Source organism: Vitis riparia, chromosome 18, assembly GCF_004353265.1.
Source record: "Vitis riparia cultivar Riparia Gloire de Montpellier isolate 1030 chromosome 18, EGFV_Vit.rip_1.0, whole genome shotgun sequence".
NCBI lineage: Eukaryota > Viridiplantae > Streptophyta > Magnoliopsida > Vitales > Vitaceae > Vitis > Vitis riparia.
Window position 1 is genome coordinate 12,023,101 of NC_048448.1, and position 24,451 is coordinate 12,047,551.

Below are 24,451 nucleotides of genomic sequence, written 5' to 3' on the forward strand. Positions count from 1 at the left end.
ACATTTTAATAATAGGTTTATATTAGGGAATCAATAATTATTTTTGTATGTTATAATGATTATATTTATACTTGAATTATTTTTAATTTATTATATTTATAAATTTTTTATCTTATAATATTGTAAATTTTAATTATATTAGGAAATTAATGAATGCTTTTATAATTATTTAAATGATGTTAGTTATGAGACAATTTTATTTTATTATTTTTTTCTACCTTATTTATTTTTACCTATTTTTTAATAATTTATATAATATTTTTATAATTTTTAAAACTTTCTAATTATCATAATTTGTGTATTGTTCGATACCAAATTAATACACCGAGACTGATGTGCCTCAAGATCGTCCGAATCAATAACTGATTCTATGACTTTGAACCATGTCTTAAGAGTCATCGTTTCGTAGTAGATAACTATGAGAACAACAACTAGGATCAGAAAGGTTTGGCTGAAGGACGATCGCATGCACTTAAGGATGTATTTTTCATATATTTTTCTGTGTCTCGTGGACAGGTAACTTCCATCGTTTGAGCTTCCACATGGTAATTGATACCCCACTAAACCGCAACTGGTGGAAACCTCCAAGGATGTTTCCAGCAAGTTGGCCAAGTTGTCCCGTGAAGGGTCCCCATTAATTATTGAAGCAATTCATATATTTTTCTGTGTCTCGTGGACACGTAACTTCCATCGTTTGAGCTTCCACATGGTAATTGATACCCCACTAAACCGCATCTGGCGGAAACCTCCAAGGATGTTTCCAGCAAGTTGGCCAAGTTGTCCCGTGAAGGGTCCCTGTTAATTATTGAAGCAACGAGAAAAAACAAAATTATTATGGAAAATGGAAAAATGACATAGCATAAATTATTAAATTGATTCCATATACAAATTTTTGATAGAAAGTTGATGAAATTTAACAGCATTGTGACACCATGTTTCACGTCGGTGTCTATGTCTTCTTTGGTCATACCATTAGGCATTTCCCAGTCAAATGAATAAAGAAGATTACCTAGGGCAAGCTGAATAATCACAGTTCTAAGATATATTCCAGGACAACCTCGTCGGCCAGCCCTAAAGGCCATTAGCCCATAATGTTGTCCTTTGAAGTCGATAAAAGTACCCAAAAATGGCTCAGGGTTGAACTCGTGGGGGTTTTCCCTGGATTCAGGATCCCTTCCAATTGCCAATGCATTCACAAACACTAGGGTTTTTGGTGGTACCTCACACCCATTGACACTGCAATTTTCAAGTGTTGCTCGCGGTATCAATGGAATGGGTGGGTGCAATTTCATTGTCTCCTTGGTTAGTGCCTTGAGATAAGGAAGCTTCTCAATATCATCTTCATCTATAAAGCCCTTCTTTCCTCCTATATTTCTGATTTCTTCTTGGGCTTTCTTCATCACTATAAGATCCTTCATTAGCGCTGTCATTGCCCAGACCAAGATGGCTGCAATTGTATCAGTTCCTCCTACAAATATATTCTGCTAAGAAAATTAGTATATATATGTGGAAATATAATTCATGTGTATCTTCTTCAGATTAAACATAATTAACTTGAAAAACTGACTACCATGACCACTGCCTTAATGTGATCTTGAGTGATATCAATTGCAAATAGATTTAAGATCAATAACTCGTTCAAATTAAAAATAAACTAGAATTTAAACTAATTGGAATTAAAAAATATAAACTTTATCTTACAAGTCCAATTAAACTAATAGATTTAAGATCAATAACTCATTCAAATTAAAAATAAACTAGAATTCAAATTAATCGGAATTAAAAATATAAATTTTACCTTACAAGTCCAATTAAACTAATAGATTTAAGATTAATAACTCATTAAAGTTAAAAATAAACTAGAATTTAAACTAATCGGAATTAAAAATATAAACTTTGCCTTACAAATCCAATTAAATTAATAGATTTAAGATCAATAACTCATTCAAATTAAAAATAAATTAGAATTTAAACTAATCGGAATTAAAAATATAAACTTTACCTTACAAGTCCAATTAAACTAATAGATTTAAGATCAATAACTCATTCAAATTAAAAATAAACTAAAAATATAAACTTTACCTTATAAGTCCAATTAAACTAACAGATTTAAGATCAATGACTCATTCAAATTAAAAATAAACTAGAATTTAAACTAATCGGAATTAAAAATATAAACTTTACCTTACAAGTCCAATTAAACTAATAGATTTAAGATCAATAACTCATTCAAATTAAAAATAAACTAAAATTAAACTAAAAATATAAACTTTACCTTACAAGTTCAATTAACTAATAGATTTAAGATCAATAATTCATTCAAATTAAAAATAAACTAGAATTTAAACTAATCGGAATTAAAAATATAAACTTTACCTTAAAGTCCAATTAAACTAATAGATTTAAGATCAATAATTCATTCAAATTAAAAATAAACTAGAATTTAAACTAATTGGAATTAAAAATATAAACTTTATTTAAACTTTCATGTAGATTAAAATAAACTAGCATAGAACTAATGAATTGCAATCATAAAAGAGAGACATTTAATCTAAGAAAAATAAAAGATTATTCGAAATCGAAATTTAAAAGAATTTATCACAAACAATTAATTAAACCAATCAACTAAAACCCAAACTAAAAAAAGAAATACTGTATCAAAAATCGAAAACTAACCTGTATTGTATCAGAAAAATACTCTCTTGATGTGTCGAAATGGCAGCCCAATTAGGCTTTCAAGTCCTTTACCGCTCCTCCCAAAAAACTCTTGCGTGTGTTGATCTCCCCCCAAAGAAAAAGTCTCCCTCTCCCATAAAAAAAAGTCCCACCGTCCTTCTTCTATTCATTTTCATGGAATATTTTATTTCCTTTTGGGATATGTACGTGGATATATGGAAAGTAACGTTTTAATTGCAAAGTGGTATTTTAACTTTTGTGGAAAGTGCTTTTCTATTTTATATACATCATAATTCAAAAAAAAAAATATATTAACAAACCTTTTTAAAGGTAATAATAATAATAATAACTTATCAAATTGGTATAAACAAATATATATATATTAAAAAACTTAACTTACCAAAAAAATATATTAAAAACACTTTAAGAAAATAACCAAATTAAATAAAATAAAGTACAAAATAAATTACTAAAAAAATTTATTAATGTACATATTAGTAAAAACGTTTAATAGTAATCATAAAAAGAGATAAAATAATTGATCATATGCAATCTTGTAAAAACAAATAAATAGATAACAATAAACAAAGAGCTAAACAAATATAATAAATAAATAAATAGATAAATGAATAAGAAATCAAGCTCATGCAAGTGTTAAGAAATACAAATCATGCGAACTATGCAAGTCATACAGGAGTTATCTAAAAGGTAACATAGGTGGGCCAGGATGCCTAAGTGGACCTAGCAAACCAAAGTGGGCCTAGATGTGCCTAAATGAGCTTAGGTGAGTTTAAGTAGGTCAAGGTGGACCTAAGTGGGCCTAGGGTGAGACTAGGTGGGTCTAACTAAGTCTAACCTGAAGTGCACTCAAGTGAAGCCTAATCTAAACTTGAAGAACGACCAAGGTCATAATGTGGAGCCGGGTAAACCCTTCAACTAAAGTCTCCCAAGTAGCTAAGAGAAGGTAAGCTACATGAGTAGTAATGGACCATCAAAGAATCACTGTGGAGTATCGAATAAGTATCTAATAGGACATGTGTTAGGAGAACAAAATTGAGGGTCTACACCCACCCAAGCTCGTAAGCCCGCCCGCCAAGCCTGCCCAGCTTGAAGGCCCACGGGCCTTAGATTTACCAAGGGCCTAGCCCGGCTAGCTTGTTGACTGGTCAATGGGCTCAGTGGCCCGTCCCGGGCTGGGCCATGGACATTACTCCTCCTAACCGGCAGGCCCGACCCGACCCTTTGGAGACCCTTACCAGGTCAAGTCTCCCATCAGCATTTTAATGCGTCACAAGCTACATTTCAATTTTAAGGAAAATTAAGTTTAAATTAAATTAAATTTACATTTGAAAGGGAAGGCCATGCCTTCCAGTAAATTTATATATTTATTATTTTATTGATATATATTTATTATATAACATTAAAATTATTACATAAGGTATTCCAAAGATAAATTTCTTAATACTTTTATATATATATATATATATATATATATATATATATATATAAAATTATAGGTTTATAAATTAATACATGTTTTTTTGTGTGTATATAAATATCATAAAATAATTAGAATCAAATTATTATAAATAAATTAATTTTAATTATTATGTCTTTTGTATAATAACTAAATACAAAATAAATATAAATTAATAAATGAAATTATCAATATTTTAATAAAAAATAATTATACATATATTATCATTCTTTTTATATCATGCATGAATATATCCAAATTAGATAGATGTATATAAAATATGTTTTTTAAGTTATTAATATTATTATTAAATATTATAAATTATATTATGCATGCATTAATTCCTTCAACAAAACAATTTTGAAGTGTTTATTATACTTCTAATTTAATTTAAAGTGTCTATCATACTTCTAATTTAATTTTTAAGAGTTTTTTCTTATGAGTTTTGATTAATTTTTTGTTGATGGATATTTTATGTCTAAATATCAATTGATATTTTATGTTAAAATATTAGTTGATATTTTATGTCAAAATATCAATTGATATTTCATGTCAAAACATCAGTTGATATTTCTTCAATATATTTCTAAAATTGAAGTACTGATATATTTATAATTACCGATATTTTCATAATTGATTATAAATTAGTTTTATTAAACAACATTGATATACTTAAAGTAATAATTAAATAATAAATTTTAAATAAATAATTTAATAATAATTTAACTTAATGTGAACTTAAATATTTACACAATAAGGATTAAATTTTACCCAAGACTCCCTTAATTTTTTTACAAACACCCGCTTAATTTTTGTTTGAATTGATTGTTATAGAAACCTTGAATCAAATTATAATAATATTAAAATGATTGACGTGTAGGATAAGGAAAAAGAGCAAAGGCATGGACGACCTTTCATCGAATAAGAAAAGAAAGATGAAAACAAATATACGGAGATACTTCCAAGAATGGCATGGATGATATATTTCCTTTTGTTTTAAATGATGGATCCTGCTGGACCACAAACTATGAATGAAAAATGTAAATAATTTGAGTCTGAATCTTTCTTTTGAGGTTTGATATTTTCTGCCACTTTGTTCTTAAGCATTTTCAACTTCTCTTGGAAGTAGAGGAAAAATGGAATGAGCCCATGGTCTAATAACCAAGGAGATGTCACTATGATAGCCTTCATCGTCTGAATTTCAATATGAAAATGGTGCAATTAACATTATATAAAATTGAGTACCGTCATCAATACCATAAAATATTAGGTCATATTATTGGATCCAAATAAGAAAATCGCAGGATTAAGAGTACATTATTCTCAGATAACTTTTACAGGAACATACACTAGATGTCCATTAATTATATTTCTTAGCCATAAGGCAAAGAGCATTCTTCTTGTGCATTGTAAGACCAGGTATGACATCAAAGTCAATGTCTTCCTTGTTCATTCCAGCAGGCATTTCCCAGTCAAATGAGTAAAGAAGATTAGCTAGTGTGAGCTCCACTGTCACAGCTCCGATATGTATTGCTGGGCAAACTCTTCGGCCTGCTCCGAATGGTATCAGCTTATAATTTTGTCCTCTAAAGTCCACGGAAGAACCCAAGAATCTCTCCGGTATGAACTCTTCTGGGTTTTCCCAGGCCTCCGGATCTCTTCCAATGGCCCACGCATTCACAAATACTAGGGTTTTGGGTGGTATCTCATACCCATCTATACTGCACTTCTGAAGTGTTTCTCTTGGAATTAGCAATGGAACTGCAGGAAGCAGCCTCATCGTCTCCTTCACTACTGCCTTGAGATAAGGAAGCTTCTCAACATCATCTTCCCCTATAAATCCCTTCTTTCCAAATGTATTTCTCACTTCTTCTTGGGCTTTCTTCATCACCCTGGGATTCTTCATTAATGCTGTCATCACCCAAATCACGGTGGCTGCGCCTGTATCTGTTCCTCCCACAAATATATTCTGCAAAGAAAATTAATATTCAAGTTAAAAAAGATTAACAATATTCAAGTTAGTGAAGGATTGATTGATTACCATGAGCACTCCTTTAATGTGATCCCAAGTGATATCAATGGCAAACGAGTTGTCCTTCTGTAGTCCGATCAAGACGTCGGTGATGTCCTCTTGTTCTTGTTTTTTTCTGTCTGGTTTCAGATGCTCTTCAATAATTTCCTGGTAGAACAAATCCATATCCCTGAAAGTTTTCTCGAGCCGAGCAGTCAGGCCGGTGAGTTTATCGAGCCAACCCATCAAAGGAAAATGATCCGAGAAAAAGAAGCTTCCCAACATAGCCTGAGCATCATTTAGAAGTCCATGAAATCTACTTCTTTCAAATCCTTCATCCTCGTACCTCTTGCCGAAAGCAACCCTACAGATTATGATGCTTGTGAGAAACATTACTGTCTCGCTCAAGTTGATAAGTTTGGAAGCAGATGCCAACTTGGATATTTTTTCAATCATTTGGGAAACCTCATATTCCCGAATAGGAGTATAGGATTGAACCCTTTTCAAGGTGAAGAGATGAAGAACACAAATCTTTCTCATTTCTCTCCAATAATCATTGTATGGTGAAAAGGCCAAATCTAGGCAGTTGTAAGATAGCCTTTGAGGGCCAATCAAGGAAGGCCTACTAGCAAATTCAAGATCATGTGTTTTCATGACCTCCTTTGCTATTCTGGCGGAAGAAACCACTATGGTGGGGATGAATCCGAGGCGCAAGGACATGAGGGATCCGTATTGTTTAGAGAGTTGCCATAAGTAGCGATGAGGGGCTGAGTTATCCATCTGGTGCAGGTTCCCAATGAAGGGAAGCCCAGGAGGACCCGGTGGAAGGTGGAGTAGTCCTCCATTTTTTCTGTGTTTTCGATGAAGAAACAAGAGCAAGAGAGGAAAAGCTAGAATGACAAAAAGCAACACTGTCATGGTGTGAAGATCTTCACTGCTCTGAGTTAGTGCTATACTGCTACGTAAGGAATGGGCAAAAGACGAATCCTATATAATATAATTCTGGACTGGGCTCTTGCCGTATCGTACCAATCTTATTAAATTTTAATTATTACATATTCCAAGAACTCAGTACGTGGAGATATATTATATATTGGCCTTAATTGGAAGAGTACATGTAACTTACCTAATCGATAAAAGGGATAAAATACCAGTATATCCTTTAAATTTTTATATATTACCTCTAATTGATTTTAAGGTTATAAAATAACGATGAACCAAAATGCTCATTGACCATTCAAATAAACTTTTTTTATCTTTATTGCACTACTATTCATGCATCGTAATAATTCTATTTTAACTATTTGGATTTTCAATTGTTTATTTAAATTTTTTTTTTATAAATAATTGAAAAAATTAGCATTATTTTTTATTTAAATTAAAGAAAATTTATATTCAAAAACTATTTTAAAAAATACTTTCTAAAAAAATAGTAATATGATTTATATTTTTTATATTTTCTTTTTGAAAAAACATTTAATTAAAAAATGAAAACTATTTTTAAAATTAAAAATTGAAAACCTTGTTTAGTATTATTTTTTATATGAAAATAATAAAAATAAATAAATTTCATTCATTAATTATCCATTTTTATTTTTCCATTAGTTATTTTAATAATATATATATATAGTATGTTTACAATTAAACAAAGGAATTTGGTCAATTATTTGTTTTTCGTGTGACTATCTTTTACATGAAAAATAATTAAATAACTAAATTATATATATTTATTACTTTTTTTAATTTTTTTTTTGTCTAATAGAAAATTTTAATATATCCATAATTAACAAAGTAATAGATCAATTGTGCACATTTTCATCTATTAAAATAAATTACTTTCTAATTTAAATAAATAAAATGAAATAAGTAAATAAATTTGAGGTTATTTCTATTTTTTAACATATCTTATATTAATATTTTTACGGTTAAATTAATTTTTTATTATTTTTTATTTAATTCCAAAAATAAAATGAAATAAATAAATAAATTTGGTATTTTTTAACCAATCTTATATTTATATTTCTTATGGTTAAATAAATTTTTTATTCTTTTTTCTTTATTTCCAAAAATAAAAGGAAATAAATAAATAAATTTGTCTTAAATAATAGTTTTTAAGTAATTTCTTGTTTTATTTTTAATTAAATTTTGCATTGAAAATAAAATAAAATAACGTTTTTTTGTTTTGATTATTTTAAAAGTCAAACTATTGGGAACATAATTTACATACTCATATATGGACATATTTTATGCATATGTATGTGTGAAACCAATGTTTGGTTAATCTCAGTTTTGATGATAACAAAATAAGGTTTAGAACTAATGATTATATTTCAAGTGTGATTAAGTAAGACGATTTCCAAAGTGGCAATTACAAAGACAAATTAAGCCAATGAGAAATCATGAAAAAAAAGACCACCTCAAAGAGAAGTGTTTTTCAAGACCCAAGCTTCATAAAGATTTCTTTGTAAGGTTGTTGGTGCACTAGAATTTTCATGCATTACATTCTTTACTTATGCACCAAAGTCATTCAAGAGTTATTTTGTTGTAAATATTTTAAAATTGGATGATTTCATGTTTTCAACTAAAACCTTGTGTCAAATATTTTTCAAACTTGTTTAAAAGGTTTTAAGTTGAAAAAGTTGGTTGTTGAGTCAAAAACGGCTCAACTGGTTGAACCAGATGAGGAACCGGTCGACCCCTAACTTAACCGGTCTAGGAGCAGGTCAACCCCCAATTCAATCAGTCAAGGGTGTGAACAGTAACAGATCGACCGCCAACTCAACTGGTCGAGGGGTGTAAAAATCTTCTCTCTTCCAGAATGGTTGTTCAACCAAATGAGAAATCAGTCAACCCACACCACAATCAGTCAAGGTCCAACGGTCACCTGCTAAGCATTAAATGTTAACGGCTAGTCAACCGATCGACGCCTAACTCGACTAGTCGAACCCCCAACAGCTGGTTTGACTTTTTTTTTTTCTTCTATGAAAAGACTCCAAATCTTCATTATTTATGAGCTTAACCGTCCCAAACCTTTCTTGAATATATTTAAGTTGTGGAAAAGTGTTTTGAGTGCACCATTATTCTAAAACTTGCATATCATTAGTGCACCTTTCAATCCTAGTTTTCTTATATCATTTGAGCTTAAAGATTTTGTACTAGGATTTTATGAGATCAATTATTTGTATATCTTTGAGAGTAAGATTCTCAAGTGTGGGGTATCTCTTAAGGATTGTAAAGGGTGCTTAGAGCCAAAAGTCCAAAATGGTAGATTGGAACCATAATCCAATTTTATTACTTGAAGGTTTGGTTTAGAAGCCTTGAATTAGTGGAACCTCAAGCTTATGATTGAAGCTAGAAAAGAGTGGATGTAGGTCGGGTTGCGTCGAACCACTATAAAATTTTGTGTTTGCATTCTCTCTTCCTTACTCTTTTACTTTATATGCAATTGTCTTTATATTGTTTTATTATATACTCACATATATTTGTCTCTTACATTCACATAGTTTAAATTTGCAAAAAAAAAACCATCACCCTATTTACTCCCCCCTCTAAGGTGATTACTATAGGTTGAATTACCCTAAATTTTCTAACAGTATAAAATTTATACCATTATACAAGGCTATTATACTAATTGTACAAGGGGTGTACAAAACTGTACATTTTGAACAACTTTTTTTTTCTTGTCATCTAAGGATTATACGCTCTCTTACCACAAATTCTTTCATTTCATGTACTTTATTTAACTTACATATGACAATTCAAATACTTACCCTAATAATGATATTTGGGGGAAAATTTTGTTTTTACATTTTATATCATTTTCTAAATCAAACCAATGGAAACATGATTCATACATCATATGTGGACACATAATGTATGCATATGGATGAAATTTATATCATTGTACAAGGGTGTTATACTAACTGTGCAAGGTAAATGTTCAATTGGACAAGAAAAATGTTCTAACTATACAAGGGGTATACAAAGCTATCCTTTGTGAAAGATTTCAATCAATTTTGGACAACTTTTTTTTTTTTTTTTGTCTTGTCATCTAAGGATTGCACACTTTCAAGGTACACATTTCTCTATCACACACTCATCTTATGCATTTTATTCAACTCGCACATGACAATTTGAATACTTATCCCACTAATGATCTTTGAGAGAAAATTTTGTTTTTTCATCTTCCACTATTTCTTGAACCAAACAAATGAAAACGTGGTTAACCTACCTATGGTTACACATTGAGTAGGGGGTATATGAAATTTGGGTCACTGTACAAGGTATTTACACTAAGTGTACACGACAAATATAATAACTGTAGAAGGGTGTACAAGACTATCATTTGTGAAGAATTTTAAGTGATTCTGAAAAACTTGTTTGTTTATTTCCCCTAACCGAGGATAGATGACATTCCTTACATACATTGGTTAAGCATACTGTGGACCCCGCATTTCGGCTCATGCGTTTCCCACTCGAAGGCGAGCTTGATTTTGATTTCGAAAAATGATCTTTATTGATTAAGAAAAATTGACTTGGAGTCGCCACTTATTTTTGTTTTATTTTTAAAAGGGTAAACAAAATAAGAAAGAAAAACCCTAAGTGTGACTCCTTATTTGGAAAATGTGGTTTACGAAAAACCGGATCGAGTTTGGGGGTCAGGTTACTCATCGGGAAGGTACGGTAAAGACCGTAGCACCCCTTTAAGTCCCTAAAGTTGAGTCTCTACTAATAAAATGAAGCAATCAGGGCAATGGACGAGTAAAACAGTGAGTACCCAGAACTATCATGCAGATATGAGAATCAAAACATGCATATAGAAATACCAGAATGGGAATAGATACGTACCTGGGTGACGAGCCACAATGCGCTATCAAGAAGTGAGGTTAGTGCACAATTAAAGAATAATTTCAAGCATGTCATAGGGCAGAATAGAAACAATCATGCATGGCAACTAAATCAATCAATTAATCATAAAGTCACATATGTCGGGCTCCCACCAAAACCCATTTATTTTGCATGAATTAATATCACAGATTCTATTATTCCGGAATTATGAAAAAAATATTCATGCCTATTAGAATCAAGAGGAGCAGAAGATTGTGGGTGGAAATGGATCCGGTGAATCGCGAGTGTCTAACGAGCCAAGCTGTCCGGGGAATCTGAATTGTCAGTTGTCCGGGTAAGCACTATCAGAGGATCCGGACAGAATTTCGAATGTGAGATATCCGGAGAAGGTGGAACGTCGACCGGATAGAATTCCGGATGTAAGATATCCGGATAAGGTGGAACGTCGGCGGACAGAATTCCGGATGTGAGATATCCGGATAAGGTGGAACGGCGGCGGATAGAATTCCGGATATGAGACATCCGGAGAAGGAGGGGACGTCGGCCGGATAGAATTCCGGATGTGAGACATTCGGAAAAAGTGGAATGCCGGCGGATAGAATTTCGGATGTGAGACATCCGAAGAAGGGGGGACGTCGGCCGAACAGAATTCCGGATGTGAGACATCCGGAAAAAGTGGAATAACGGCGGATAGAATTCCGGATGCGAGACATCCGGAGAATGGGGGATGTCGGCTGACCAAATTCCGGATGTGAGACATCCAGAAAAGGTGGAATGGCGGCGGATAGAATTCCGGATGAGAGACATCCGGATAAGGGGGAACGTCAGCCGGACAGAATTCTTACCCGGGGGGAATGAGCTATGTCGCGCGTCGCAAGGGGAGGGACCGTCCACATGTGCAAGGGAGAGAGAGCCGCGTGGCATTCTTTTTTTTAGGAAGGATCCCGCAGGTAGGTGAAGGTTTAGAGAGAGAAACGGGTTTGGTGGTATGGTTAAATGGGTGTACACACGGGTATGGTAGAACATGGTTATGAGTAGCATGAAGGATGGGTATGGATGGTATGGATATGGAAGCTTGGGGTGAGTGGTTTTAATGGGTATGTGAAGGAGTGAAGGATAACATGCACCCGTGAGACTCCATGTAAGTGAGGGAGTGGGATGGAGAATGAATGAGAGGAAAATGGGTGTGGTGGAGGATGCTTGATTCCTGCAAGCTTGAGTGAGGAAATAAGTATGACGACCTAGAGAGAGAGGTGGATAGATGAACGATGGGTATGGTGGATAAGGAAAAAAAACATAGGGATGAGATGACGACCCGCTTGCATGAGAATAGAGATAGGGATCATGCAAAGTGAAGACATGTGCATGGACATAAACACAATGGGCAGGCCACCAGCAGAATCCTCCATGTCTAGCCGACGAAAATGTCTGGTAGTATACAACCTTGGGTATTTACTGACTGTGAAAGCTTGGAGAAAACTAAAGAGGCTTGTTCTCATCATCACTGAAAGCCTAGATTCTAGCCACAAGGAGGCCATGGTTTGAAGCTTCACGGAAAGCAGCTGAGACTTTGGAGCCTTGAGTATGCACTCAGGGAGGAAAAGAAAACAAGGAGATAATAGGATAGCAACAAGAAGAAGAACATGAAGACTTTAACCAGCATATCAGACCCATTTCATCATTTCATCCATGGGTCCAACATCCAGTGAGTTAAGATGGAAAAATACTCGTCGGAATAGGGCCTAAAACGCAGCAAACTCTTCCAATATTTAAACAGTAATCACCAAAACAGAACAACCCAACAAGTAGAAATGAAAAATCACCGAGAATCAGACCTGGACAGTCTGATAAAAACAGAAAATATACAAAAAAACAAATGGTCATACCTGGAAATCTCCCTTCTCAGCTCTGTGTCCTGGACTCTTCCCAACGACTCTACGCTCCTCTCTTCTTAGCTTTCTCTTCCAGTTCCCACCATCCTCCTTTTCTCCCAAGTTCAAAACCATCATCATTTTTTTTCCTTGGTCTCCTCCTTTTGCAAGCCACTCTTCTGCCCTCCTATTCACCGGTCAGCAAGCATGGCTTGCCCAACCACTCTCCCTGCTACTCTACGCCTGCTGCAGCCGACATTGAGCCCTCAGCTTCCTGGCTGCCCGTCCCATCTGGCCGGGATTCATGGTCAGAGGGGGGGGGGGGGGTCCCTCTCACACTTCCAAAAAATGACCAAACTCCACTCTAACAACCCCAAAAGCTCTTCTGAATATCCTCCAACAGGAGTCTCCACCCCATTGCATTTCCAACCCACTACCTGATTCACTGACCACCCAACCAGGAAACAGCATCTGGCTCTTTAAGAGCCCTCCACTTGGCAAGAAGTGTGACTTGCAGCAAATGAAAAAAAAACAAGCCCCATATGGGGGTCTACACATACATTCATTTTATACACTTTATCTAACTTGTATATAGTCATTTGAATAAGTACCTCACTTATGATTATTGTAGAACAAAATTATACAACAATTTTTCTTCTTTTTTAAAACCAAACCAATGCAAACATGGTTAACCGACCCATTGTCAGATATTCATGAGACGATCTATGGAATTTGAGTTATTGTATAAGGGTATTACACTAGTTGTACAAGACAAATTTACTAATTGTATAAGGGTGTACAAGACTACTTTTTGTTAAGAATTTCAAGTGATTTTGAAAAACTTTCCCTTTTTTTTCCACTCAAGGATTTTTCCTTACTCAAGAATTGTTTTGAATTTTTTTAAATTTCATCATCAAAAATTTGTAATTACATATTTTGTTTTTGTAGTTTTAGCAATGTTCTTTCTTTCCATTATTATTATTTTTTTTTTTGTGAAATTTTATCCAAATGAATCTATATTTAAAATTATAATCATATTTATCAAATTTTTTACTAAGATTATCTTTAATTCTTTTAATATATTTATACTCATTTATTTAAAAAATAAAAAACTATTTTTTTTTTTTTTGTAAACATGTTCTATTACCTTTCAATTAAAAAAATTAAATAAGTTTGAAAGTCAATAAAAAAAATTAAATACCACTTTCAATAATTTTTAGATAAAATTTTATATAACATATTTTATTTGAAATTTAATTTCTAAAGTTTCACTAAAAAATTGTATGGACAATTTTCTTATTGTGGGTCAAAATACTTTTAGTTTATCTAGAAAAGAAAAATTATTAATATAATATTAGAACTTCACATCTTAGTTATTTTTTCAATAAATTTATCTTTTTAAAAATTTTAAAATAAAAACATTAAAAATTAAAAGCTAAAAGGATATATATAATAATAATAATAATAAGAGTGAATTTTTAAATTTTTTTAAAATATGGTTAATGTGGAAAATATAAAAAATAATTAAAAATAAGAGAAAAATATAAATGAAAGGGTAATGAAAATTAAACTAAAAGATAAATACAAAAATTTTATCCTTACTTATAATAAGAGTAAAAAGATTTAATATCTTTAAAAATGAAAAAAAAACATTATTACTTTTTATTTGACATAAAATAGAAATATAGATTGGAAGAAAAAGAAAAAGAAAAAACAAAAAGTTAGAAATGAGTAATACTTAATAGAAAATAGAAAAGGAAAAAAATAAAAATAAAAAATTGAAATTCAAACTCACTATATGCTTACGTAAGGGTTAAAGGTATTTTAGAAATTAACAAAAAATAATATCTTTTAACTTAATTTTTATACTTTCTCTCAACTTAATTTTTATACTTTATTTGAATCGTGGCGCATCTCACCACAAAACACACTTCTCCCCTTCTAAGCACTTAAATTTTCCATACAAGACAAAACGTGACGGGTCAGACATTAAATTATAAGTGAGATAGGTTGCATCAGGGTAACAAACAAACTCATAAATGACATCCCATACACAAACAATTTCTTTCATATCACTCTTCTGGCCATATTACCCCATCTCGATTTCAACTATTTTATTTTATGTATACTAATATAATCCTCTTTTTTTTTTTTTGGACCCTGTGACTTTTCTAGAAATCAGCGGATTTTGAATTTTAAGACATATTTAAACGTATTTTCAAATTTACCATATCTTTTAAAATTTTAATTAAAACCGGTTTTTCAAAGAGACAATTTCTATTAAATTTCAAAATTATCTTAAAAAAAAAAATTTCCGTATTTAAACTGATGTTTTCATTGATATTTAAAATATATATATATATATATATAATTCTAAAGATTATTAAATATTGTTCTAAAATCTTAGAAATCTTAGGATAAGACTAGAAATTTGTTCGGGCTTATTTGGTAACTATTTTTAAAACAGTTCTGAAAAATAGTTTTTAAAAATAATTTTTTAAATCTATTTTTTGATATTTTATAGAATAAAAGTCCATTTAAAAATTTAAAATATTTTTAATCTTTTTTTCATATTTGTAAATATGTTTTTAAAATAATTTGTATATTAGGAGTTTTATTTTTAATCATTATATATGTTTGTATAATTATTTTTTAAAATAGTTTTGTGGACCCCGCATTTCGTTGGATGCGTTTTCCACTCGATGACGAGCTCGACTTTTATTTTGAAAATGAATATTTTATTGATTAAGAAAGTGACTTGGAGTCACCACTTATTTTTGTTTTATTTTTAAAAGGGTAAACAAAATAAGAAAGAAAAACCCTAAGTGTGACTCCTTATATTGGAAAAGACGGTCTGTGAAAAACCGGATCGGGTTTAGGGGTCAGGTTACTTATCGGGAAGGTACGGTAAAGACCGTAGCACCCCTCTAAGTCCCTAAAGTCGGGTCTCTACTAATAAAATGAAGCAATTGTAACAATTTACTAAGTAATCATGGATACCAAAATTAATAATCAATCAAATGAGCATGTATAAGTCATAGTGAAAAGCAATATACACAAATAATGATGAAATCTAATTACGAAAATACACAAAATAAATAACAAGAGAATTATGCAGAATGATTTATTGAATTAAATAAATAAGAGATATTAAAAAAAAGTTTTAAAGAAATTTCAAAGGATTTTATTAAAAATGATTTTGAATTAATGATTTCAATTTATTTACTTACAAAAAAAAGAATCAATTTATTTTCTCAACTTCATTTGTATTCAATTTTCAAAAAAGTTATTTACACTTAGTATCAAAAGAATTTATTACAAAATTTCAATTTGTGCACAAAAATTATTTTTACTTGCTTTTACTAGAAAATAATGAATTTTTACAATTTTTTTTTTACAAAAGTATTTAGATTCATTTTCATTTAAAAGAGTGATTTTTACAAATGATTTAAAATGACATAACTTTATTTGCAAAAGAAATTTTAATTAAAAAGAAAAACAAATATTTAAATCCTCTATTTCTGAAAAAAAAAAAAAAAAAAAAAAAAAAACTTTTAATCCCATTTTAATTAAGGAAAAAGAATTCATTTGAAAAAAAAATTTAGACAATTTTATTAAAAATTAATTTTTGGGACAACTTTATTTACAAAACAATTTTTGGACAATGTCATTAAAAAATTTTTTTTTGAATTTTTCTAAATGCATTTTTCTAAATTTTTATAAATAATAAAAAAAAAACTTTCTTTTATTTAAAATAATATTTTAAAATTATTGTTTTATCAAAACACATTTACTGAATTCTTCCTTTCATTTAAACAAAATTTCTAGTTTGTTCGATGTTCAATTCTGTACACACAAGTAAATATACAAAGATAAATATTTACAGAAATCAATAGAAATAAAACTAAATATAAATGAGAAATCAAATATGTACCCCAGTAGGCTTACAACAAGTTCAATGCTCCATTTACAGCTTTTCGAGTCTCACTTTGTTCCATGAAATTTCGTGTTCCACGTATCATAAATTTATGTTCAGCCAACAGGTTTACAGAACGAGCCCATGCAAAAACAAAAATAGCCCAAGTTTCATATTAATTTACCACAAACAAATTAACTCAAATTTCGTATTAATTCAACAATTCAAATATCACAAACAACAATTACCATTATAATCAAATCGAGCAAAATGAACAATAATAATAATGATAAATAATAATAATAATAATAATAATAATAGTAGTAGTAGTAGTAGTAGTAATGGGAAACGGATGAGATGGGAAGGGGGTCGCCGACCGGCAGTGGCTCGCTGGCGACGACTAGTCGGTGTCCCGACGATGGTGAGGGGTTGAGTTTTTGAAAATAATAATAATAATAATAATAATAATAATAATAATAATAATAATAATAATAAAGAAAATAAGGAAAAAAAATGGAGAATGAAAGAAAAAAGTTGGGAAGGAAATGAGGGAGTGTTTGGCCGGTAAGGTGAAGTGGAGGAAGGACTGTTAAGAGAAAGAAAAATTGAGGGGAAGGAAGGGAAAAACAAGAGGAGAAAAAAATGAGGGGTTCGGTGCTATTGGGAAATAAAGGGGGAAAGATGATAGCTAATGAAGGGGAGTTGTGGAACTCCCGCCGTGAGTCAGTGTGGGAAAAAAAATGAAGAAAAAAAAATCCGGGAGTCGGCTGTGACTCCTGTTAGAAAAAAAAAATGAAGAAGAAAAAAATGGGGGAGAAATGGGCTCAAAATCAATGTAAAATAAAAAGGAGACAAATTTTGGGGTCTACAAATATGCCCCTCTTCGATAGAGTCCACGAGTAAAGTGAGTGTATACACAAACAAAACAAAGTGGACTCTGCCGAAAAAAAAGAAAGACCACCAAATTTGTCCCAGTATGACACGGGCTCTCTTAAACCAAAACAAGAACAAAGAGGCTCTAAGACCCTACAAAAATGGCAAGAACAAAAACTCCTAAGGTGTCCCTAAGATACACTATGGATCCGGACTCCCTCAGAAATGTCTCTAAAAGTGACTTGAAAAACGATGTCGAAGTCGAATAGCAGTTGAACCACCGAGGAACACAGGAATAAATGTGTACAAAGGAAGAAATCACTCATCTACTATACGAAAGTGGGATGGAATATGAAGTTGTGAGGACAAGGTGTGCAAAGACTAGTGTCACCTAAATCTAAAGTAAAGAATGAGACACGACTCGGAGGCGAACAAGACTCAACTCAATCTGACAAAAACAGTGATTGATCGATATAGGTGCGGTCTCGACTCAAACAACATAAACAGATAGGAATATGGCTGATCGATATGGGTGCGGCCCCAAAACGCAAACTCAAACTAACAAGATGATGACCGATTGATATAGGTGCGGTCCCAACTCGAAAACCCAAACTCAAACTAACACGATAAATGACCGATCGATATAGGTGCGGTCCCAACTCGAAAACTCAAACTGATAGGAAGATGGCCGATTGATATAGGTGCGGCCCCGACTCAAACTGACACGACGAATGACCGATCGATATAGGTGCAATCCCGACTCGAAAACTCAAACTGAAACTGATAGGAAGATGACCGTTCGATATAGGTGCGGCCCCGACTCGAAAACTTAAATTGAAACTAATAAGAAGATGGTCGATCGATATAGGTGCGACCTCGAAAACTCAAACTGAACTCAAACTGACAAGATGATGACTGATCGATATAGGTGCGGTCCCGAAAAGTCAAACTCAAAACTCAAACTAATAGGATGAATGACCGATCGATATAGGTGCGGTCCCGACTCAAACTCAAACAGACAAGATGATGGCCGATCGATATAAGTGCAGCCTCGAAACTCAAATTGACACGGAAAATGACCGATCAATATAAGTGCAGTCCCAACTCAAACTAACACGAAAAGTGATAGGAACATGGCCGATCGATATAGGTGCGGCCCTCAAAACGCAAACTCAAACTAACAAGATGATGACCGATTGATATAGGTGCGGTCTCGACTCGAACTGACACAAAAAATGATAGGAACATGACTGATCAATATAGGTGCGACTCCAACTCAAACTGACACGACGAATGACCGATCGATATAGGTGCGGTCCCGATTCGAAAACTCAAACTGATAGGAAGATGGTCGATCGATATAGGTGCGACCTCGACTCAAACTGAACTAAAACTGACAGGATAAATGACCGATCAATATAGGTGCGGTCCCAACTCGAAAACTCAAACTGATAGGAAGATGGCCGATGGATATAGGTGCGGCCCCAAAAACTCGATAACTCAAACTGATGTGATGAATGACTGATCGATATAGGTGCGGTCCCGACTAAACTGAAACAACAAATGACCGATCGATATAGGTGCGGTCCCAACTCGAAAACTCAAACTGATGGGAAGATGACCAATGGATATAGGTGCGGCCCTGAAAACTCGATAACTCAAACTCAATCTGACATGACAAATGATCGATCGATATAGGTGCGGTCCCAATTGAAAACTCAAATTGATGGGAAGATGGCCGATGGATATAGGTGCGGCCCCGAAAACTCGATAACTCAAACTCAAACTGATGTGATGAATAACTGATCGATATAGGTGTGGTCCTGACTCAGACTCAAACAAATAAGATGAATGACAATGACCGATCGATATAGGAGCGGTCCCAACTCAAATCAACACGAAAAGTGATAGGAACATGGTCGATCAATATAGGTGCGACCCCGAAAACTCGAATTGACATGACAAGGAGATGACTGACCTAACCAAGTGACCCAAAACCAAAGGATGACTCAAATAATGATGCAAGCAAAGGTTAATTTGATCTGCTGCATGTAGACTGCTTAATGAACCATCTTGTGTTATAGGAAGAACAACGTATGATGATTTTGCACTGTGGATGAATCCTAAACAAACAGAGAAGAGTTGAAGATATCAAAGTGATCATCTTCCGAACGTGACAAAAGAAACATGAGCTAGAAAGAGGTGGTTTTTTGTGAATACCAACCACCCGTGAAATATGTGCCAACACTGAGAAGGACGAAACAAACTCTACAGCGATGTTGATTGACCAAGTGAGACAAGAAAATTACAAAGTAACTCAAGCAAATATCTGGATAAAATATCGAGTCATACTTCTCTCCCTTTTCAAAATTTCGAGGCCTTAATTTTCTACAACTAACCAAGACCGAAAAGTGAAATATCCGATTCGGTGTGTTCTTCTCAATTATTATGAGACGGTCATCTTAGAACAGGGTCCAAAGTATCGGCCGAGTCGTATCCACCTCGACACTTACCGCAACGAGTCCGATATCAAGTACAATCCTATGCACTAACTCAACACTAAATCGGTAGGACTCAGTTGGCTTGTCTCAAATTCTGAGTTAACTCGGTTGAATCGATTAAATTACAAAAGTTTTTATGATTCAAATTAGTGATTTTTTTTTCCCTTTCAAATCAGAACATAAAGATCATAAAATTTTCCAAAAATATCAGAGGAAGAAGAAACATTAAAATTTAATTGAATGGTGACTTCCTTTTAAGTCTAGAAGAGAAGAGATCAGACAGATGAGGGCTCACTTACCTCACCACAATTGACGGAGCACGGGAGCTTTGGGGCTAATGGATGGTGACTCCTCAGCGTCAATTTCAGTGGACTAAGCATTGGATACCTTTTTCGGTGATGACGACCATTCAAAGAGAGCTTCTACGGTGGGTTTGCAAACTTGCAGTCCGGTGGACATGGGATAGTGAAAACCATTTTTGGGGAAGTATAGTAAAACTGGAATGTTATGATTTATATGCACCATGAAATTTAATGAGAATAACACATTTGAATATTTTTAATTTATTATATAATCTAAATTTTTTGTCTTATAACATTCCTAATTAAAGTAGAAAATCAATAATTATTTAAAATATATATTTTTTAAAAAAATCATAATTATAAAAACAACATTTTAATAATAGGTTTATATTAGGGAATCAATAATTATTTTTGTATGTTATAAAGATTATATTTATACTTGAATTATTTTTAATTTATTATATCATATAAATTTTTTATCTTATAATATTGTAAATTTTAATTATATTAGGAAATCAATGAATGCTTTTATAATTATTTAAATGATGTTAGTTATGAGACAATTTTATTTTATTATTTTTTTCTACCTTATTTATTTGTACCTATTTTCTAATAATTTACATAATATTTTTATAATTTTTAAAACTTTCTAATTATCATAATTTGTGTATCGTTGGATACCAAACCGATACACCGAGACTGATGTGCCTCAAGATCATCCGAATCAATAACTGATACTATGACTTTGAATCATGTCTTAAGAGTCATCGTTTCGTAGTAGATAACTATGAGAACAACAACTAGGATCAGAAAGGTTTGGCTGAAGGACGATCGCATGCACTTAAGGATGTATTTTTCATATATTTTTCTGTATATGGTGGACAGGTAACTTCCATCGTTTGAGCTTCCACATGGTAATTGATACCCCACTAAACCGCAACTGGCGGAAACCTCCAAGGATGTTTCCAGCAAGTTGGCCAAGTTGTCCCGTGAAGGGTCCCCATTAATTATTGAAGCAATTCATATATTTTTCTGTGTCTCGTGGACACGTAACTTCCATCGTTTGAGCTTCCACATGGTAATCGATACCCCACTAAACCGCAACTGGCGGAAACCTCCAAGGATGTTTCCAGCAAGTTGGCCAAGTTGTCCCGTGAAGGGTCCCTGTTAATTATTGAAGCAACGAGAAAAAACAAAATTATTATGGAAAATGGAAACATGACATAGCATAAATTATTAAATTGATTCCATATACAAATTTTTGATAGAAAGCTGATGAAATTTAACAGCATTGTGACACCATGTTTCACGTCGGTGTCTATGTCTTCTTTGGTCATACCATTAGGCATTTCCCAGTCAAATGAATAAAGAAGATTACCTAGGGCAAGCTGAATAATCACAGTTCTAAGATATATTCCAGGACAACCTCGTCGGCCAGCCCTAAAGGCCATTAGCCCATAATGTTGTCCTTTGAAGTCGATAAAAGTACCCAAAAATCGCTCAGGGTTGTTGGTGGTACCTCACACCCATTGACACTGCAATTTTCAAGTGTTGCTCGCGGTATCAATGGAATGGGTGGGTGCAATTTCATTGTCTCCTTGGTTAATGCCTTGAGATAAGGAAGCTTCTCAATATCATCTTCATCTATAAAGCCCTTCTTTCCTCCTATATTTCTGATTTCTTCTTGGGCTTTCTTCATCACTATTGGATCCTTCATTAGCGCTGTCATTGCCTAGACCAAGATGGCTGCAATTGTATCAGTTCCTCCTACAAATATATTCTGCTAAGAAAATTAGTATATATATGTGGAAATATAATTCATGTGTATCTTCTTCAGATTAAAAATAATTAACTTGAAAAACTGACTACCATGACCACTGCCTTAATGTGATCTTGAGTGATATCAATTGCAAATAGATTTAAGATCAATAACTCGTTTAAATTAAAAATAAACTAGAATTTAAACTAATCGGAATTAAAAAATATAAATTTTACCTTACAAGTTCAATTAAACTAATAGATTTAAGATCAATAACTCATTCAAATTAAAAATAAATTAGAATTCAAATTAATCGAAATTAAAAATATAAACTTTACCTTACAAGTCCAAATAAACTAATAGATTTAAGATTAATAACTCATTTAAGTTAAAAATAAACTAGAATTTAAACTAATCGGAATTAAAAATATAAACTTTGTCTTACAAGTTCAATTAAACTAATAGATTTAAGATCAATAACTCATTCAAATTAAAAATAAACTAAAATTTAAACTAATCGGAATTAAAAAATATAAACTTTACCTTACAAGTCTAATTAAACTAATAGATTTAAGATCAATAACTCATTCAAATTAAAAATAAACTAGAATTTAAACTAATCGGAATTAAAAATATAAACTTTACCTTACAAGTCCAATTAAACTAATAGATTTAAGATCAATAACTCATTCAAATTAAAAATAAACTAAAAATATAAATTTTACCTTACAAGCCCAATTAAACTAATAGATTTAAGATCAATAACTCATTCAAATTAAAAATAAACTAGAATTTAAACTAATCGGAATTAAAAATATAAACTTTACCTTACAAGTCCAATTAAACTAATAGATTTAAGATCAATAACTCATTCAAATTAAAAATAAACTAAAAATATAAACTTTACCTTACAAACCCAATTAAACTAATAGATTTAATATCAATAACTCATTCAAATTAAAAATAAACTAGAATTTAAACTAATAGGAATTAAAAATATAAACTTTACCTTACAAGTCCAATTAAACTAATAGATTTAAGATCAATAACTCGTTCAAATTAAAAATAAACTAGAATTTAAACTAATCGGAATTAAAAATATAAACTTTACCTTACAAGTCCAATTAAACTAATAGATTTAAGATCAATAACTCATTCAAATTAAAAATAAACTAAAAATATAAACTTTACCTTACAAGTCCAATTAAACTAATAGATTTAAGATTAATAATTCATTCAAATTAAAAATAAACTAGAATTTAAACTAATCGGAATTAAAAATATAAACTTTACCTTACAAGTCCAATTAAACTAATAGATTTAAGATCAATAACTCATTCAAATTAAAAATAAACTAGAATTTAAACTAATCGGAATTAAAAATATAAACTTTATTTAAACTTTCATGTAGATTAAAATAAACTAGTATAGAACTAATGAATTGCAATCATAAAAGAGAGACATTTAATCTAAGAAAAATAAAAGATTATTCGAAATCGAGATTTAAAAGAATTTATCACAAACAATTAATTAAACCAATCAACTAAAACCCAAACTAGCTAAAAAAAGAAATTCTGTATCAAAAATCGAAAACTAACTTGTATTGTATCGGAAAAATACTCTCTTGATGTGTCGAAATGGTAGCCCAATTAGTCTTTCAAGTCCTTTACCGCTCCTCCCAAAAAACTCTTGCGTGTGTTGATCTCCCCCAAAGAAAAAGTCTCCCTCTCCCAAAAAAAAAGTCTCACCGTCCTTCTTCTATTCCTTTTTGTCCCATTTATATGGCAACCTATCCTTTTCATGGAATATTTTATTTCCTTTTGGAATATGTACGTGGATATATGGAAAGTGATGTTTTAATTGCAAAGTGGTATTTTAACTTTTATGGAAAGTGTTTTTCTATTTTATATACATCATAATTCAAAAAAATAATAATAAAAAAAAATATTAACAAACCTTTTTAAAGGTAATAATAATAATAATAATAACTTATCAAATTGGTATAAACAAATATATATATATATATATATATATATATATATATATATATATATTAAAAACTTAACTTACCAAAAAATATATTAAAAGCACTTTAAGAAAATAACCAAATAAAATAAAATAAAGTACAAAATAACTTACTAAAAAAAATTATTAACGTACATATTAGTAAAAACATTTAATAGTAATCATAAAAAGAGATAAGATAATTGATCACAT

General features: G+C 31.7%; 2 protein-coding genes and 1 pseudogene across 2 annotated transcripts; all 3 read right to left on the minus strand.

Moving 5' to 3' along the window:
* Positions 1-724: 724 nt before the first annotated feature.
* On the minus strand, positions 725-5,404 carry LOC117905408 (cytochrome P450 71A9-like). Its single transcript, XM_034818335.1, has 4 exons — positions 5,399-5,404; positions 1,571-1,633; positions 860-1,481; positions 725-795 (listed from the first exon to the last, which is right to left on the minus strand). Exons 1-4 carry the CDS (start codon positions 5,402-5,404, stop codon positions 725-727), a joined length of 762 nt encoding a protein of 253 aa, XP_034674226.1.
* A 1-nt stretch (position 5,405) lies between these two features.
* Positions 5,406-7,112, minus strand: LOC117906071 (cytochrome P450 71A1-like). The gene is made up of 2 exons (XM_034819016.1): positions 6,195-7,112; positions 5,406-6,122 (listed from the first exon to the last, which is right to left on the minus strand). The coding sequence occupies exons 1-2, from the start codon at positions 7,080-7,082 to the stop codon at positions 5,514-5,516; spliced, it is 1,497 nt and encodes a 498-aa protein (XP_034674907.1). The 5' UTR covers positions 7,083-7,112; the 3' UTR covers positions 5,406-5,513.
* A 14,383-nt stretch (positions 7,113-21,495) lies between these two features.
* LOC117905409 overlaps positions 21,496-24,451 on the minus strand; it is a 9,031-nt pseudogene continuing 6,075 nt past the window's right edge.